General features: G+C 41.1%; 1 protein-coding gene across 1 annotated transcript; it reads right to left on the minus strand.

Moving 5' to 3' along the window:
* Positions 1–2,963: 2,963 nt before the first annotated feature.
* On the minus strand, positions 2,964–16,361 carry LOC311270516 (P2X purinoceptor 3-like; the record flags this gene model as incomplete). The annotated part of the gene is made up of 12 exons (XM_084375436.1): positions 2,964–4,928; positions 5,293–5,370; positions 5,490–5,555; positions 6,502–6,595; positions 7,535–7,671; positions 10,783–10,924; positions 11,011–11,088; positions 12,644–12,737; positions 12,941–13,010; positions 14,896–14,967; positions 15,064–15,199; positions 16,240–16,361. 12 exons carry the CDS (start codon positions 16,359–16,361, stop codon positions 4,803–4,805), a joined length of 1,215 nt encoding a protein of 404 aa, XP_084231562.1. The 3' UTR covers positions 2,964–4,802.
* Between the last annotated feature and the right edge of the window lie 4,326 nt (positions 16,362–20,687).

Raw genomic sequence — 20,687 nt, forward strand, 5'->3', positions numbered from 1 at the left:
AGCCAGGAGTCAGAGGGAGTACCGGGAGTGTAGTTTAATATGCTTTACGGAGACATGGCTGCACCCCGACATTCCTGACAACAAAGTTTCCATCGAGGGCTATGAGACTGTTAGGGCCGACAGGGACTGCACTGGGAGCAGTAAGCGTAAAGGAGGGGGGCTGGCTGTTCTAGTTAACAACAGGTGGTGCAGTCCTGCTCATATTACCGTCAAAGAGCGCATCTGTTGCCTGGACATAGAACTGTCTGCCTTGGGAGTTTTCACATGTTATCGTGGTGACTGTTTTCCTCCCTCTGCCAACCCGAACAACGGCGTGTGACGTCATCCACTCAGCCATAGCCCGGTTACAGACCCAACACCTGAGTGCATTCATTGCTATCTCGGGTGACTTTAACCACGTCACCATGGATACAGTGCTGCCCAACTTCACACAGAATATGAGCTGTCCTACCAGAGAGCAGAGGACCCTGGACTTGCTGTATGCTAATGTGAAGGATGCATACAACTCCTCTCCCCTCCCCCCACTGGGTAGATCCGACCACAACCTGGTGCACCTCAACCCCTGTTAAGTGCCTCTGGTGAAAACCAGCCTGCAACCACAAGGACGGTGAGGAGATGGTCAGAGGAAGCTTATGAGACACTTCAGGGATGTTTTGAGGTCACGGACTGGCAGTCACTTTGTGAGCCGCATGGAGAGGACATTGATTGGCTCACAGAGTGAATCACGGACTATATCAACTTTTGTGTAGACTCCACTGTTCCAGCTGAGACTGTGCATTGTCACCCAAATAACAAGCCATTGGTACCAAAGGACATCAAAGAAATCCTCAATGAAAAGAAGAGGGCTTTCAGAGCTGGCAACAAGGAAGAGGTGAGAACAATACAGGGACGCCTGAAGGTGAAGATCAGGGAAGGTAAAGAAAACTACAAGAGGAAACTGGAGTGGAAACTTTAGCAGAACAACACAAGAAATGTCTGGAGAGGAATGAGGACCATCACTGGATTCAGGTCTGCTGGCAATAGAGGAGTTGAAAGCAGCGTGGACCGGGCCAACAAACTCAATCTGTTTTTTAACAGATTTGATACTCAGACCCCTGCACCCCCTGATAACACCACCATCAATCCCACTGCTGTCTACCAACTACCACCTTCTCCACCCCCTCCTCCTCCTTACAGCCTTTCATCCTCCTATGAGATCCCTCCCCACTCCTCCACCCCTGGTCTCCAAACTCACTACACACTACAACCAATTGACTCTACACTTCCCCCTCCCCTACCTGTCACCTCTATCACAGCTGACCACGTTAGGAGACAGCTGGTGAGACTCCACTCGGGCAAGGCTGCGGGTCCTGATGGTGTCAGCCCCAAGGTGCTCAAAGCCTGTGCCCCCCAGCTATGTGGAGTACTGCACCATGTCTTCAGCATGAGCCTGAGTCTACAGAGGGTCCCTGTGATGTGGAAGATGTCCTGCCTTGTCCCTGTGACGATGCGTCCCGGTGGCTTCAAGGACTACAGACCTGTGGCACTGACCTCCCACATCACGAAGACCCTGGAGAGACTCGTCTTGGAGCAGCTCCGGCCCTTGGTCAAACCACTCTTGGGTGGTTGAGGATGCCATCATATACCTGCTTAACCGTGTCTACACCCACCTGGACAAGCCGGCGAGCACTGTGAGAGTCATGTTTTTTTACTTCTCCAGTGCATTCAACACCATCCGTCCAGCTCTACTGGGTGAGAAGCTGACAGCAATGCAGGTGGATTCCCCCCTTGTGACCTGGATTATTGACTATCTGACTGGCAGACCACAGTATGTGCGCTTACAACACTGTGTATCAGACAGAGTGGTCAGCAACACCAGGGCCCCACAGGGGACTGTCCTCTCTCCCTTCCTCTTCACCCTCTACACCACGGACTTCAACAACTCCACAGAGACCTGTTTTCTCCAGAAGTTCTCGGATGACTCAGCAATAGTTGGATGTATCAGTGAAGGTGCTGAGGATGAGTACAGGACTGTTGTGGACCATCTACAGCTCAATGTGACAAAGACCAAGGAACTGGTTGTGGACCTGAGGAGGACCAAGGTGCCGTTGATCCCTGTTTCCATCCAGGGGGTCAGTGTGGACATTGCAGAGGATTATAAGTATCTGGGAGTCCACATTGATAATAAACTGGACTGGGTTAAGAACACACATGCCCTCTACAGGAAGGGACAGAGTCATCTCTATTTTCTGAGATGATTGAGGTCATTCAACATCTGCCAGATTATGCTCAGGATGTTTTATGAGTCTGTGGTGGCAAGTGCTATACTCTATGCTGTTGTGTGCTAGGGCACCAGGCTGAGGGTAGCGGACGCAAAAGGACTGAACAGACTGATCTGCAAGGCCAGTGACGTTGTGGGGGTGGAGCTGGACTCTCTGATGGTGGTGTCAGAGAGGAGGATGCTATCCAAGTTACATGTCATCTTGGACAATGGCTCTCATCCACTCCATGAAGTGTTGTTTCAGCCACAGGAGTACGTTCAGCACTAGACTGATCACACCAAGATGCACCACAGAGTGCCACAGGAAATCATTCCTGCCTGTGGCTATCAAACTGTTTAAGTCCTCGCTCTGAGTGTGGCATTATTGCTCTGTATATATGTACATTTCTTGTATCTTTTGTTTTTGTTGATATTATTATTATTATTATTATTATTATTATTATTCTGCATATTCTGAATTTTGAATGGGAGCAGCTGTAACACAAACAATTTCTCCTAGGGGATAATAAAGTATTTCTGATTCTGAATCTAATTCTGACTTGGAAAGTTAGAGGTACTAACGCCACGCATCCAGTGTGTCCAGCTTGTAAGGGTCTTGTCTGGTGTGCGTGTGCCCTAGTGACTCAGGGTTGATAGCTGTCGCCACATGTGTTGATCAGACACAGGAGACACAGAACTCCTCTTGAGCAGTTTAATAGCAGGTTATACGGTGAACAGTGACAGCGTGTGGTCTACAGGGAAACATACACACCACAGATCAATCAGGTTAAACAATGAATATGGATGCCATTTAAACAATACTGAGCAGCATATAACTTAGAGGAAGACAGAATCACACATTAACATCAGTTGCTTAAAGTTACAGTGCTAATGATTAATAATATGGATAATGAACATAGTTACACTGAAACTGAGTCATACGCCTTCCTTATATATTTTGGGGTGCATACAACATCTTCTCAGACCGTGCTTAAGCTTTCTCTTGTCAACAACATACATAATATTAATGGGTGATCAATGACAATGAAATTGTCTAAATAAACTCAAATAAACACTGGTGACACACTGAAGTTGCATCACAAACAAACAGGGTCCAACTCAACAGTCCTGAATTGAATCCTACATGCATGAAGTTTCTAATGTTCAGTTTTTGTTGAAATGATTTTAGCGAGGCGTTGATTCAGATCATGGTCATTTTGGAGGTTATACTTTGTGCTGCTGATGTTTTCCCTCACTGATCAATAAGATACTCTCTGACCATGTCCAACACATAATGCGAGCTTCTGAATAATACAGCCCTTTGTAATACAAATTAACTGTTCTGTCAGTAGCTTTACAAATGTGCGTCTTCTATTGGAGGCTTATGAGGACAATTATTTGGGGGCAGCAGGAGATTCTTTTCTGTACTGCAGACAAATTTGCAGCAAACCTGATTTCTAGTGCTGTAGTAGTGGCTGTTAATGTGACACTTTGTACTTTTGACTCAGTATTTTTTAAGCATTTTAAGCCTCTGCAGACACTCATTGGTTTCCTGATATTATTCCTAACATAGCTCTATCGAACAGCTGAGGTCTAATTATCAGATTAAGTGAAAACACCTGGGTCACCTCACCTCACCAGCTCACTTGGTAGAGCGCGAGTACCCAGGCTAAGGCTGCATTCACACCAAAACTGGCATTGTGGCGAAAATGCAGGTCCTCCCATTCATGTGAAGGAGAGTAGAGTGTTAAGGCTTCGGCGTATGACTGCAGGGGGTGCTGGCAAAAAAATGCCGCTGGCTGCAGCAGAAACATTGAAACAGACCCAACTTTTGGAGAAATACATCCTGACCTCATGTTGTGGTGGCCAGTGACATAAGCTGGTAATCAGGCTGGCAGCATGAATTACTAAAAACACAGTGGAGTGTAACATAGTGTGACATGACTATTCACTCAACTGGGCTTTGTACACCAGTTTAAAACATTTATTTTATCTGTAGGTGCAGACGATCACTGTAGGACCGACATGCTTAACCTACTCTCGCAGAGGTATGACCTCAGATCAGAACAGGTCAGAAGTGGGGCATGTTATTTAGCATGGCTAAATGCTACAGAGGGAACAGCGCTATGTTTAACTTGTGATCACTTGGTTTGATCTTGTGCCCCAGTGCCTTGTATCCTGCTTGTTTACTGATGTTTTTCAATCCGTTGATGTGGACAAAGAACACTACTGGGACCAGCATGCTAGTAGCATAATAACATAACAGGTTTAATTTCTTTTTTAAACATTGGAAGCTCAGAATTCCTGAGCCAATGTCACATGCCAAAAGTGTCATCGTGCAAAGACACTCATGCTTCTGTATTTCATTATTAAATGTGTTTGTTACCATCCATCTCCGTTTGAAAGATTAAAGGTTCATACAACAACGATTTAAAGTTCTTCAGATGTTTTTGACTTAAACGTGTGTAAAGTTAGAATGCATCATGTTAATAAAACTAATTTTTAGAGCAACTCAACACACATTTGTCTTGTTCTGTGCACTGCTCACTGACAATGGTCGGTTTTAGCTATAATGTTCAATAGAAAATGCTCCTGAGTCACTGGACCTCATGATGGTCTCATTATGTCTGAGTGACAGCTGTGAGCGGTAAAACCCATTGCTCTGGGAATCCAGCGGGTTGTCCGACACCTGTAGAGAGATCATATGAGAGAGAGAGAGAGATGTTATGCTCTATAGTATGGTAGCACACATATTTTCATCTGTCAAAGCCTCCTAACTCATCTCTCGACTGTATGCACACTACAAACACTGAATTTAAGTGTAGGCTAAGAGAATTCTACCACCCTTCACCTTATTAATGCTTGCAGGTTAACCATTACAACTTTAAAGGGTGATAATTTGGGTTGTGGCTAAAGTAATTATACAATCAATTTATTCTGCTTTTAGGATTGACAAACCCCATATTTGTTATCATGAACTCTGAATGATAAGGTCTTATCAAATTAAGTGTACATTACATTGTAGTCAATTATCTTTAGAATTGACAATTCACCTCTTCAAATTTCTTGGCCTTGTACTGCTCCGCCCCTTTCAGGAAGTTCAGCAGTATGATGTCACACAGCACTGTGCCCTTCATGATAATAATTAATAAAAAGGTTATTTCTGGCTCCATTTATCTTGTTTGGAAAAACAAAACTGCTACATGAAAAATGATGCAAACTCTGGTTTACACTGGTCAGCAAGACTCACCACTCCCACTGATGTGAAGGCTGCCACCATGTTGATTAGTGTAGGGATCATGTTGAACTTCCCTGCCTATGAAGGAAGAAGTGAAGAAGCTCTAACCTGGTGGTTTACATGTACATCAGGTTTAAGTCTCCTAGGTATAACCAGCACTTCATAAATGTTTTAGTACCTGCCACTCAGCAGGTCAGTTCACCAGAGGCTGTTTTTAGCATGTCACGTCACCTGTTTCAACAGCCAACCAGCCAGCAGTGCCTCACCACAAAGTCAGTTGGTCAGAGTTTTGAAGGGAGCAAAGGAAGTCTTAACATCTTAAAATGTGAATCTACTACTAAACTGACCATTTCTACATTTTAAGATGCTATAACTTGTGTCTAGCTACAAAAAAAAAAAGCAGGCAGCTAGAATGCAAGAAAAGAGAGTCACTGCTACGGGACGATACACTGTCTCTTCTAGTGGAATTGGTACTTTGTTCTTTGTGTGTCATAAAGGGAAAGCTTGCATTTCATTGTACAAGACTGTGTTGTAGAATAATAAATACACCTTGTGCCTGAAACCCACACAGAAGTGGAGAGAACATACAAACTCCACACTGAAAGACTTGAGCCTTTATATGAAAATATTGATACCAGAATTTTATTGATCATATCTACTTTCTCTGACCTGACATTTCAGGCCATACTGTTATCAAGATTGTATGTAGATGTTTTATATATATATTATCCGAAGACCTTTTGTAATTCCAAACAAGATCTTTGTATTACACAAGATGCTTAAGATGACACGTACCATAACATATATTTCAGTATAAAGAGAAACAAGTAGCTCATGTTAAGCTGTCGATACAGATTCATATCCCTGTGTCATTATTCATAATGGACAGTGTTTTGCAAGTACACATGCTTAACTTAAAGCTCTTTAGACAAAAATGGCTTTAGTATATCAATTCCTCCTGTAAGGGCAGGTTTATATTGTGTTATATTGATTGGGGATAAGTGGCTGATATAGTTATACTCACATTTCCATTGACCAGAACATCAAACCTAATAGCATAAGCTTTGACCAGAGTGCGGTAGTCTGTCCCATTCTCCATCTTAAAGTATTTGGCAAACCTGTTAAGAAAGACAAATCACATCATTTTTATAATAAAGAAAATACTTGTGACCCCCAGATTCCACCGGGACCACTTTGACCGTGATATGGTCGCCGGGGGTGATCGCAGTCGTCTTAGCAGCGGCTTTCCACTCTGAGTACACTTCTGACAGAATCAGACTGCAGCCGTGTCAGTCTGCACAGAGCAGATCGAGCCAGACGGTAGAGGAAATCAGACAGCGGAACAGCATAGGATCCACAGCAGAACATAGTTGAAAATATTAACAATAAACAATTTAAGTATAGACTACCCAGCTACAGTAGAAACACAAAATCAACGAGAAATTATGAAATACACACAATCTGAGCACGTCAACATCAGGCAGGCATGACGCTCCGCTTCTAGGGACTTGCTCAGAAAAAAACCCCATAAACAGTTATTTATAAATCCCACTTGAAAGCAAGGGTCAAATCTCTACCAGCCGGATCAAAAATATTACAGCAAAAACATAAAATTAAAGGTGATGAACATGGGGATGACATGAACTGATTTGCCTTCAAAACTAAATGTTTCACCCCCTCAAGTGTCACTTGACAGTCAAAGACACTCATGAAAAGCTGTTGGGTTACAGATGCAAAGGTCTGTTATTGTCTAATAATCCGTCCTGGACTAGTCCTGGACTAGTTAATGATGCACTCCAGATTGATTGTGTTTTTACAACCATTCTTTTACAAACAGGTGGCTCAGGTACTTGAAATTGGTGAGAATGATGGCAATGACTATGAAAATAAGAATCCAATTGTAAACAGTGAGCCATGAATATCCACAGCAAACTTCACGCAGATGTGGCCATGTGTTGTCGATATCTTACATACAAAGTCATTTTAGCACAAGAGTAAAGCTCAGACTGTGCAACGTGGTCAGGGTGCATCCTCTTAAAGACCATGCAGCTAAATACCTGAAATTATAGCCCGGTGAGACAGAGTTCTTCTGTGACATCGCGTCCAGTCGAGTGAATGAGTATGAGGGGTTACACTGGTCATCTGACTTGTCCAGATCACATATCCAGCCGATCTTTATTCCAATCACTCCTCCCTGACAGGATTGTCAAAGTTAGAGAAGTACACAAATGACTGTTTGTGCAGAACCCTATTTCCAAGGAATTACATTTACATGCAACTGTTTTGCACCGGCTGATGTTATGCTGCCTGTGTTATGGTCAAAAGTAACATTTTGTTCATATGGACACACTGGCTGCTTGTGTGTGTGGCAGCTGCGTTGCTGAGCTGCTGCTGCTCACTCACGTGTGTCCACACGTCTGTTTACATGGACTTTGTCTTTGATAATTGTCAATAAATATGATGACGTGATTTTGACGTGTTTTTTTTCCTGTGAAGTACACTGGAAACAAACTGCCCTTCACCTGTTGTGTGTATTATCTTCATGTCTGTGACATTTTACAGATACCGACATTGAAACTGTAGTGAAACGCTGGTATGATGTGGATGTGACCGTCTACAGGTCGTTTTCAGGTCTATATTTGCTGAGAATCACACGTGTGTCACAGTAATAGGCAAGACTCAGAATCTCTAGATAAAGTGCTGCTGCAGCCTCACTTGACACGCATGAGCAGTGCAACTTGCAGCAAGTGTGGCTGCTCTAACCTGAAAATGAATGCAGAAATGAAAGGCAAGATGTCACGCCACGCAAATGCTGGATCATTATTTAGGTTGTCAGTTCGACTCATTTTGCCTTCAACAGCCTGCCTGACACCCATTGTAAAATACTTAAGAACTGTAAAGGAGAGTAGGCTGATTTCCCAGGATTGTGATGAACACAGAGTGTGTGGTCAGGAAGAGTTAGACACCAGAAGTGGTCCGCTTCAATCAAGGTTTATCGTGCTCTTAACAGGATGTTGAACAGAGGAGCCTGGCACCACTTGTAGCTGGTTTGTCTCAACAGAAAATACAATAAACTAACATCGTACAAAACTTAATATGGGGCAAATATCTGCATGTATTAATATTCATTCTAACTTAGCTTAAATAGGTCAAACGTTAAGATACTGCCAACATGAATAAACAAAGAACCCTAACCCTCACTCACATTCTCACACAGCCAAAGGTGTCACGCAGGTGTCCTGAACCCGGATCACACATATATAGTTTCTGATCAAGTCCTGCTCCTCCCACTTCCTGCTCCCCTACAGACAGCTCCTCCATTGACTCGATGAGCTCTGGCAGACCGCATTGGCTTCTTGGCAAGGTTGTCTGACAGGCCGGACAGAGAGGCTTCAAGTGAAGAGCACACTAACCCAGATAATAACCAGACTCATTTCCACATTTGGTTTTATTGCTGTGCCAGCACTGGAGAAAGGAGAACATTTGACTGCATCTCCCAGTCAGCATTGATAAAGCTACAAGCAGTTGTTGAGTTAACTTTCGATTTGTGAGAGCTGTCCAGCAGGCGATTTTTACAGCTAACATTAGCCTGTCTGCCCTGGTTAGTTTTACTTTGAGCTCATCCATCTTATTCTCAAAGTGCTTTTCCATGTGTTCAGTAGCTCTCATAATGTACTCAACAAGCTCAAGTTACTGAACTAGCTCTTTGAACCCCTTGCCCTCTACCACACTGATGGCAGCATATCTCCTCAGACCAGCGCATCACACCTTCTCTTTCTGGCTAGGAGCGATGTGATCTCTGGCTGCGAGCCATCCTCAGACATGGGAGCAGGGTGCTTGTTCTTAATGTGGTACAGCATAAGCACTACTAAACTAAAGTGTAGCATCATACATAAAAAAAAAAGAATCTTCATAGCTGTATCCTATAGACCGATCCAGGGTTTTTAAATTTGTGAGGTCTAGATTTTTTGTTGTTGTTTGTTTTAAATGGAGTTGTTTTTTTTTATGGAGCTGTTTTTAATGCAGCTGTTATCTGTTATACATGTTAAGACAGTGGAGTAGCCAGAAACTGTACTCAAGATTGAGTACTCTGATGACATCACAGCTGCAGCCTGCTGCACTGAGCACTGGTAACTCATCTGTATAATATTAGCAGTTAACATGATTTGAAAACCATCCTCCTGCTGCAGCTTCTGTCATTTTGCTGCTTTGAAAGGAACATGTGGAGGAGTGACTGTGGTAGAATAACAGAGCACCGGCAGACCTGGGACCAGCTGACCAACTCTCAATGTATTGTGCATTAATTTATAAAAATAATAGATAAATAAAAGTAGAGCTGCCACACAGACTCTTAAAGGACTGACCAGATGTTTCAATGCTTGATTAAACAGTTATATAGCGCCGATTTTTTAATTTTAATAAGGTCTGGACCCCGGTGACCCCATGGCTGGCTACAGCCATGAGACCGATGGGTAACCAGTCAAAAATATTTCTTAGATAATCATTAGCAGTTAATTTTAAGGTTAAAGGTTAACCGTTGACATCACTAATTCATATCTTGCATTATGCAAGACTTACTGTTCGACACAAAAATGACAATTTAAGGCACTGACACACATCACTGCTGTTGAGCCAATTTGTAATATGATTCAAGAAACATACAACCCCACATCAAAAGACCCCAACGATCCCTTAAGAGCAATGACTGATCGAACCAAGTTTGTTCCAGTCTGGATTAGTAAGTGTTGACATTCACTTGATAAAAAATTATAGTGTGTGATATCTTGAGTTAGGGACTGTAACTAAAGATTCTATGAGTACAGGTGCAGCCCTGTAAGGTCATTGCTTGTGGGTTCATCCCTGGTTGCACAGCACTAGACTTTTAGTCCACTTCCAAGTATAATGTGGGCCCAACCTCAGTCTCAACCTTGTGTATAAATTAAAATGAGACCAGACAGTTGGATAGTTTTAAGGAAAACAGCTTTTTAGGCTGCATCCATACTTCTGATATCTGGAGTTGTGCTACGCCACTAACATTCTGTTTCATAAAGGCTTCATCTTCTACGGCTATCGCTCTAAATTTACAGATGAAGCAGGCTATTGTAGATGCTCCAATGGTAGAACAGATTTCCTTGAATATCGATCACTGCTCCCATTCACATATGACCCCATAAGGAATGCTCCTGAATATTTAAGAGATATTCTTTATGTTTATACACATGTAAAAAAAACACTGTTAACACAGCTTTGTAAGGAAATGTACAAATCTGTGTCATTGTAATGGCCAGTATTGAGAGAACTCTACCTTGTCTGCGAGTTTGGTGAAGTTCTGCTGAGCATAACGGACCACATCTCCCACTCTAAAGATGGGGCAGTAGGTGTTGTTGATCATGTCAAAGTTACATTTCTTGATGTAATTGTCAGTGATGGTAGAAAGGAAGTTCCCTCTGCACACAAACAGACAGTCATCATATCAAAATGCATCACGTCTTCATCAGTGTCATCGTCATCATCAAAATCATAATTGTCATACTTGGTGTAGTTGAAGGTAGGGAAACGGATGCTATTCTTAATGAAAATGGTGAAATTTTCCACTTCCATCATTGGCGTACTGAGGGATAGGGGAAGGGAGAAACACACAGAGAAGAGAACAGACAGATCATTTTTCTAGAGCACCACAAAGCCAGCACACAATTTTATCTATCAAACAGATTATGGTATGGAGAGGGGGAGATTTACACCAATTCACCTCTCACCACCACTGTATTGGGGTGAATGTATAAATCTCAGATATCTCAGAAACTAGGCCTGAGCAATATGGCTGAAAAGTCTATCATGATAGTGAAGTTTCATATCACAAGTTTTGATTACCTTATCTTTTTTAAAGACCAAACGGAAAAGGTTGAATAAAATAAACCTCTTTATTTTGAATTTAACCACTTTATCAAGACACACAGGCTATGTTAACACAACAAGGAAAAACCCACAAATAAAATTACACAAATTAATAAAAAAAAATACTGACATACCTGTGAGCTGGGTTGTGCTTGTGTTTTTCTTGCGGTTGTGTTAAGCATATTGGATAGTATGAGTAGCAAAGCCATGTGAAATAACCTACTCAGTGATGTCACATTAGAACATGTGTGCCTGCGTGCACTGGGATGTTATTGTGAGCATGCGCAGAATAAAAGGTCAGTGAGTTCCCAGACCAAAGAGACGATGGCGGTCTGTCATTTTTCCTCCCGTGAATATTAGCATAGAAGGTGCTAGTAGCTAACCACCTTGGCGACTGTTAAACGATAGACTGCTGCAGAAATGTCTAACGTTACAGGTTGGTTTGTAAAAAAATCAGCCAGCGGCAGAGCTGATACTGCAGAATGTGAGTCATGGTTACCCCAGTAATCACACCAACCACTTTGGCTGTCACAACTGCAGTGTCTCTGGGCTTGTAAGGTAGAGCAGACAGGCTGGTTGGGTCCCAGCAGCGGTAGGGCAGCCTGTCTGTCGGCTCTGCTAACGAGCCTGGAGACACTCCGGCAGCAATGAGCGGCTCCTGAGGATAAGAGGTTGTTGTGTTTATCAGTGAAACCACAACTCATAGACTACAATATCAGACCACAAGAAGAGCAGACATTACCAGAGATACTGTTTGAGTTAACAGTTTTTACAGGTGGAGTTGACTGGTCTTCTGAGAACTGCAGTGGGAGCCATAATAATGCCTCACTGGGCGAGGGTGCAACCAAGCTTCACACCTATTAAATGATTTGTTGTTTGTGTGTCACAGATAGCACCTAGGGATATGAAAGGCTGTTTAAATGAGCCAGGGAGGTAGCACACATGGAATTTGTTTTATTTGGGATTTGTTTTAATTTAATAAAAACATTATATCGAATTATTTTCTTATTGCTATCAATGATGTGTCTATCGTCGATGCATATTGCTATTGTTCTATCGCCCATGCTTAACAAAAAACTATTAAAAACTATCTGCATGGATAGATATAAGCAGAGGTTAGTGACTTCTTAAGGAGAGCACTGCCCCAACATAGCAACGTGTCTAAATTGAACTGCATATCATGACTTTGCTAGTCATGTTCTCTCTCAATGGTTCAAGTAGCATAACAGTACAGAACAGTGAAAGCGATCTCATGCACAGTATCATCTTACGTCTTGATTGTGTCGATCTCAGCAGGACACCATCCTTTTATCTCACACATCTTGATGGTGGCATTGAAAGGAACGCATTTCCCTGTAAGAATTCCTGAGCGAGAAATAGAAAAGTTTTTGAGCGAACTGGAAAAGCAAAAAATGTATTTTAGTCTCAAAAATTAGTACCATCTCATATTAATTAATTAACACATACTGTATGCAATGATGCAATAACAGTAATACTCATAAAACTGTTTTTATTAAATACTCTGAAGTAGAATTGAGAAGTGTAGATAAAGCAACAGAGGATCTCACCATAACTTCCTGGCTTGTTGAGGTGCCTAGTGCAGTCAGTGTCCCGGGTACAATTGTACTTTTTCTCACTCTAGGTAACACACAATCACACATACAGGCACACACATTAAAACTGCATTGATGTTTTTTTCCATTTCAACAACAGATCAAAGGACTGATTAAAACTGCAGAGCACATCACTGGTACCATCCACAGAGCATCAGTGACATCAGTGAAGTGAGCTGTCTATCTGACAACAGATACAGAAGTATCTGCTGCTGTACCACTAGACTACAGAGCAGCTTCATTCCTCAGGCTGTAAGACTCCTGGACTCTTTCTCCACACTTCAATATGAAAATTACATTCATCATTAACTACATGTCATTATACAACCCAGAACTAGAATGGCCGTCAGATTAGCACATACCTCCACCAAGGCCCAACAGTGCCCTTTATCTGCATCAAATTGTACGCACCGATAGATACCAGTCACCTAAATACACCTGATTTTTTTCATTAAGATCCATGCATTATTCCCTTAGAAACTACCCATTGTGTAAATAAACAACTGTCTGCTAACGTGGTAATGTGGTAGCTGGCATTAAAAAATACAATATACATAATATACATACACATATAGGTCCTGTTTCTGCAATATACATGCAGAAACAGGACCTATGCAGATGCATTTGGGTTGGGAGAGGTATCAGAGCGAGGACACCCCTAGTTGTTAGGGGTTCTGTGTCTTGCTCAATGGCACATTGGCAATGCCCAGGAGGTGAACTGGCACCTCTCCAACTACTAGTCCACGCTTCGTACTGACTGGTCTGAGTGGGTCTTGAACTGGCAGACCCTCTCTCTCTCTGTACCTGGATTATACCTGCCAGTGCCAAAGGACTCAGTGATTGAACTCTGTCTGGTTTTAGCAGCACCTTTCTTCTCATCTTCCTCAGACTACCACTGGATAACTTCATTATATTCTGTATTGATTAAATCTCAGATATTTAACAAGGTTTGTGGTGTTGCTGCATGACCTCACAGTCCTCACACACACATCACATACTGCGATGTTGCTGTTCTGACGACTGAAAAAGCTCTACCATCATCATTGTCAACTCTCTGTCAGCAGAACCTTTGTTTTTATTAATCCGTAGTTCACATATGACTATGTCAGGCAGAAGGAAAATGAGTCCATATTAAGCAGGCAGTATTTAGACTAGATCCTGGTGATAGTATAGTTACTCTAATGTGTCTCACCCTCCATCCCAGAACAGAAAATTTGGGGATTGGAAGTTACAATATTTCCAAATCAATGCACATACCACTAATTTGCTTTACTTTTCACTTTGTTTAAACTGTATTTAGTTGTTTTCCTGGGCTACTTATTTGTTATTTGTGTCAAAGCCATAGTTTGTGGAAAGCGGACACACACAGCCACACTGGTGATGAAACGGCAGCAGTTATTGCCGTTGAGGGTGAGTGGTTTGAATAGTTTAAGGGACGTGACTTCTTTCAGCTGCCTGTGTTTTCTCTTGCTGTTACTCAGTTGTCTGTTTGTTAGGTTCACCTAACTTACCCTTATGCAGCATACTGCAACTGCTGTGCAATAATTCCTAACTACTGACTGCATTCTATCTGTTATAGTGACAGTTGTTTATAATGCTGTCACCCTATTTGTGTCAGTGAGGATAGACTTAAATATTAATGTAGACACACCTCTAAAAAATAATGCAATGCAATTTAACTGGAAGACAAACAGCCTCCAAAATGAATTATAAAAAAATGTATTCTCTTTACTTTAATATAGTATTAACAGTAATGGGATGCGTTTTGCACTATTAGCAATTACAGTGACAGTGAGAATGTACCTTAATGCTAATGTACAGTAGTTGTAATGGTAGTTGACGTGGTAATAATTGTGACACACTGATAAGAGTGGTGGTATTATAATGTAATGGTCATGACAGTAGCTGACCTCAGGACAGTATCCTTGGACTTGGTTCTCTGTGGTGATCAGTTTGGTGATGATGCAGAAGACTGACGCTCCCTGTGGAAAAAAACCAAAACATACATAGCTCATCACCATCACTGCATCCTACTGCCAGTCATCTATTTGCCCATCCATCCATTGAACCATCCATACCTGTGTAGGAGTGACGTAGTCTGCAACATCCATCACCTTGTCATTGTAGATTCCAAAACCTTTGACCTTGGTCATCACCGAGGATTCAATAGCCGTGTCTCTCACCTGATAGGCCTTCTCAACGACAAACACCCACCTGACACACACAAACACATCCGTGTTTTCATCACTTGGTGGAAATTTACAATAAAATTAGAACATCATAGTTCCTTCTTGTTCCCATCGAAGACTGTATGGCAAAACGATCTGGCATGTGATTTTAATGATGACCAGGGGATGTTATGTGTCTTTGCTTCATTGCCTTGTAATAAAATAATTGAACAAAATTATAAATTTATGCACAAGATATACCTTACCCCACTACGTTTAAGTAAGATATATCCTAATTCATCCTCTAGATGTCACAGATGTAAAACATGTACAGGGTCAATCATCCATATTTTCTGGGAATGCAGAAAACTAAAATACTTTTGGAAAGAGGTACACGAACTGACTGTTAAGGTCTCCGAGATTTCGTTGGACATTTCGCTAGTACGGTACCTCTTTGGTAAAGAATTGGACAGGATGTTAGACCCCATGTCAATGAAATGGCATAATATCATACAAAGCAAAGAAGTGTATTCTGCGCAACTGGAACCAGCAAAGACCCTCAACATTTAAATTGTTCAAACAGATGTAGTACAACGTACCTACACTTTTAAAAATGGGGGGGAAATCGTCCTGAGAACATGGAAACCTCTTATCTGACTATTCACTTAGCCTGATTAGATGTACTCTGACTCTGTGTAGAAATGAGACATTTCCCCTGTGATGACCATACTGAAATTATTATTAGTACTGTTATTTTTTTATTTATCGATTATCTATTTTTTATTTTAATTTTAAATTATTTTGTTTGTTTTTTGTTTATTTGTTTACTCATCATTATTCTAATTTTAAATGTAATTGTAAACTTGTAATCATGTCATCATCATCATTACATTATTTGCTTTGTAATTAGTACTTATTTTGTCAATCAGGGTCTGTGCGATATAATAATCAACATCTAATCCATCAAATTACATATAAATGTCTTTTATTTCTTTTTTATCAGCAGCTGCTATTGTTTCATTCAATCAGACCAATGTAACCACCGTGTAAAGCTATAAACACACCAGAATGAAGGGAAATACTCACCCAATAAAGTAAGTGATGATGAGAAGTTGGACGACACGGTTGATGATGCCGATGGTCCAGCTCTTCACTACCACTGACTTGGTGGTTTCATAGGTGAAAAAGTCCGTTATACAAGACCACATCCCAGCGGTATGTGTGTTACTGTAGTTAATACAAAAACTACTGTGTTTGTGTGTTCTCTGTATGTTATATGACTTTTAGAAATAAAAAGAAAATCACAAAATCATTCCACTATGTGTAGATTATGGATATTAAGGATGACACTGCTGTTTGTGTGTGTGCCTGCAGCAATCACAGATTCCATTCTCCGAATGTCGATGTCTTCATATTGTTTTCTGTTGAATTGAAAAAGGAAAAAAATCCACCAATATTTCAGATCCAACACTGACAGCAGCATCCAGATATCCAAGGGCTGAATCTCTCCTTCATGGAAAAAGTCGAACTGTCTTTGACAGTGAAGCAATCCCTGTAGCTCTGTGACACCAATCTTCAGCTGATGCACTCTTCCTGTAACATCAGACTTCATGTATCATGAAGTCAACAAGTAAACAGCTTTCTTCATCTCTTTTTGCTCATCACTCATTCTGCCACTCTGTCTTCTTTCCTCTCTCTCTTTCTCTTGTTTATCTCTGACCCTGTGGTTCCCCACACCATTATCTGAATGACTCCTCCCTCCTTCTGCTCAGAGCACCATGGACGTTCGTGGTCAAGTTTCTTGTGCGCAAAATTCTGGGGAAAAGAAAGTGTATTGTAATAAGAGTACTGAACAGGACTAGGGCAAATTCCAGTCATAATTGTGAATACTACAGTCTAAAATCTGCTTTCAGTGGTATTAAAGAGAATTTCCCCAGTGTGGGATTAGAAGGGAATTAAAATAGAAATAGAAATTAACTTTCTGATTGCTGTCTATGTGTTTCTTTAATTCAGTAGGCTAAGTTTGTGTAAATAAAAGCTTAAAGCTCAAAATAGCACACATTGAAATGACTATACTGTGAATATATTGCGAGTGAACAACTCATTTAGCACTTACAGGAGTGATAAATACATCTGGGTCACATGACTAAATATCACAATACAATACAAACACATTCACAGGAAAGTCATTTCAGAGTGCAGTGGTTAATTTCTATCTTCACCTTATATGTTCGACCAGCACCTGATCACAGGTCCTTTGCACAGAGCTCTGTGCACTGATTGCCTTTAAATGTATTCATCCCCCATTTAGGCCAAGCTATGTTGTTTTTTTTTAAGGCTTAGTGGTGTGCATGTTGAAGTCATGCGACCGTGATGTAGTTTGTTTATAACACTCACTTTATATATCTGGTGATTGCATTTATGCTTCAAATATCATAAAAGTGGTGTTCATTTGTAGAGATGATCATGCTGAAATAAAGAACTAGTATCAAAAAATGTGTTTTGCCACTGAGCCTTTTTTGTGCAATGATCCACTTAATACTCAGACTAGAGGCTTTTTGTTGAGGGAACCAGGGTGATGCTAACCACAAAAATACATCATCCCTGCAACACTCTATTCAGTGGTTGCTCAAACATGTTATGAATCAGTGTTACATTTCCAATATACTTATAGATAACTTGGAAATTATGGAAATATCCCATATCACTTCAGAACAGCAGAACACGTCTTCCTTTACACAACCATGTAATGTTGATAGTCAATTCTACAATTAATATGTAAAAATTCATCCTCAGAATATCCATCATGATCATGTCAAAGGTTGACCACAGACAGTGGTTTGTGTATAACAGGCTACAATGAGCCCCATGTATCAGGCTCTACATCCGAATTCACAAGACAAACCATTTCCAGGAGATAACATTTCACACTAATTCAATCTGAGCTGCCTTCAGTCTAATGCCCTCTGAATGCCTCCATTAAACAGCAGTCACTTAAGACAAGTCAATAATGGACTGCCACTGGACAAGAATCAGGAAGTGGTTAAATATCATTAACATTATTAAGTTTTCTTTTTTTTCTCTTTTTCTTTGTGAAGCTGATGAGGGGAAGAATAGAAAAAAATGGAAAATGGTAAAAGGGAGACAGTGGAGATAAAGGAAGAGGAGGAAAAGGAGGAGGGGGCAGCTTGGGAATTAAGATGGAGAAAGATGGGGACAGTGAAAAGATGAAAGGAAATAGAAGGGAGAAATGGAGGAGGAGGACGGGGTGTCAGCAGGTAAGAAGACACAGAGACATGGATGGAGAGAAGGTACATGTAACATAGATGCTCAGCGGAACAGAAAACCAGCTTGTTTATTTTGTTCGGGGGTCGCCAGTCAGACTGATGAGGGGGTTAATAGGCAGGAAGAGAGCAAAGAGATGGCTTTTACACACACTTAAAACAAAAGCCGAGCAAAACAGAAAACCAACATGGTTATGTTGTTCCAGGGTCGCCAGTCTGACTGACTCCAGAAAATTCTTTACACTTGATGGACAGTGAGAATGGAGATGTGTGATGATCAGCTCCTTGGTTTAGCTGATGTTGAGCAGTAGATTGTTCTCTGTGCACCACTCTGCAAGATTGTTGATTTCCTCCTGATATGAACTCTCATAATTGTTCATAATATGACAGATAATGGTGGTGTCAATAGAGTTCTCTTGATGTCTGGGAGTGCAGTCATGGGTGTACAGTGTGAACAGGAGAGAGCACACTGCTCCAGTGTTGAGCACTAGAATGAGTAGGGGTGACTGCCAATCCAAGTAGTCCATTATCCAGTTACAGAGTGAGATACTCAAGTCCAGTGTGATCAGTTTGCATTTTGCAGTTGAATGTGATTATATATTGAATTCTGAGCTAAAGTCAACAAACAGCATTCTAAAGTAGCTGTTGTTAATCTCCAGATGTGTGAAGACTGAGTGGAGGGCAGTGGATATGGCATCATCTGTGTTGAATGCAAACTGGTGAGGGTCCAGGCTGGCTGGGATTTTGCCTCTGATGTGCTGGAGAGCCAGCACATCACCCCCTCCTCTTACCGGAGTCTTGTGTTATTTCAGTGTGAAACACGTTCAGTCCATTAAGTGCAATTTATCCAGGGTGTTATGATGGAGTCAGCTCTCTGTAAAGCTGTGCACACACCAGTCTCTGATTTCCTGATGCTGGGTTAGCGTGAGTCTTTTGTCATCCATTTTATTTTTCTGCAGCTGGACGTTAGGCAGAATTGACTTGGTGGTGGAGCAGCCTTAGGCCCAAGCCGGGTTAGTTTAGTTCTTATGCCGGCTCTCTTCCTGGGATAATCACACCACTTCTAGTGTAATTTTGTCTTGTAGGTTTTGCTTGTGGGTCAGAAGATGTAGATGTTTTGGGCAGTGACCATCTCAAAGCCTTTTTCTGTCAGTGGTAGGCCTAACACATAGTTCAGATAGAAATGTGAAAACAACAAATAAAAACATGAATGTGGTGATGTTTGAGCAACTCACTGCCGCATCTGCACATGCCGCCATCTTATCATTTATATTTATATATATAGTATATTAAAATGATTTTAAGATATATAACTTATTATTAAAATCATACTGCCATGTTAAAAAACATGTTTGATAAAACCATGACAAATTAATTATATTTCCCAAATTATAAGTCTCCTATAAGCATTCTCCTTATTTCAATGTAAATGTAACGTAAAAGACAAAGAGAATGTGGAATTCTCTCCAGGAGTAACACACACACACACACACACACACACACACACACACACACACACACACACACACACATCTTAGATTAGATTATACGATAAGTGATCTATCTGGATAGAGGGGTAAGAGAGATGTAGAGAAGTAAATACCAAGGAAGAAAGCTGCAGAACAGGTCAAAAAGATTTGTATTGATTTTGATTTTCACAACCAGTTAGAGAGGGAGAGAGACACACATTGAGAGAGAATGGGAGAGAGAGACAAAGACAGGCCTCCGCCTTTCTGTCACCCTTTATCATCATCATCATTAGATCATCTTCACCATATTTTTCATCATAAAGATTACACTCCTCGATATGATTGATGCATTAGCTACAAAGTTCACGTCAGTAAACTTTTATCTGGACGTTGTGACCACTTTATGGGAATCCAGATAAAGACTAAAGTACGGTAAATGTCTTCTTTTCACTAGCTGATGGTTGGAAGTGGTGACTAGTTCAGCCATCACTGTTGAATCCAGCTCTGTTGATCGGATAAACAATTATTATTACAGTTATAAACAACTACAAAACTATTGTTGTTCTTTTGTGGCCAGTGCAGCTGCTGTTATTCTATCATTTAATTTAGTATATATTATACAGATGTACAAATTCAGCGAGGAGTGAGGTAATAGAGTGGTCCTGTGTGATTTAACGATGTGATTAATTATTTAAACATTTACCTATGCTGAGGACAAATGATTTCTTTGAGACATTTCTGGTGGCTGGTGGCAGTCCAATGTTCCTTTCTGAGACAAGCA

This window comes from Pagrus pagrus, assembly GCF_965226575.1.
Source record: "Pagrus pagrus genome assembly, chromosome: 2".
Lineage (NCBI taxonomy): Eukaryota > Metazoa > Chordata > Actinopteri > Spariformes > Sparidae > Pagrus > Pagrus pagrus.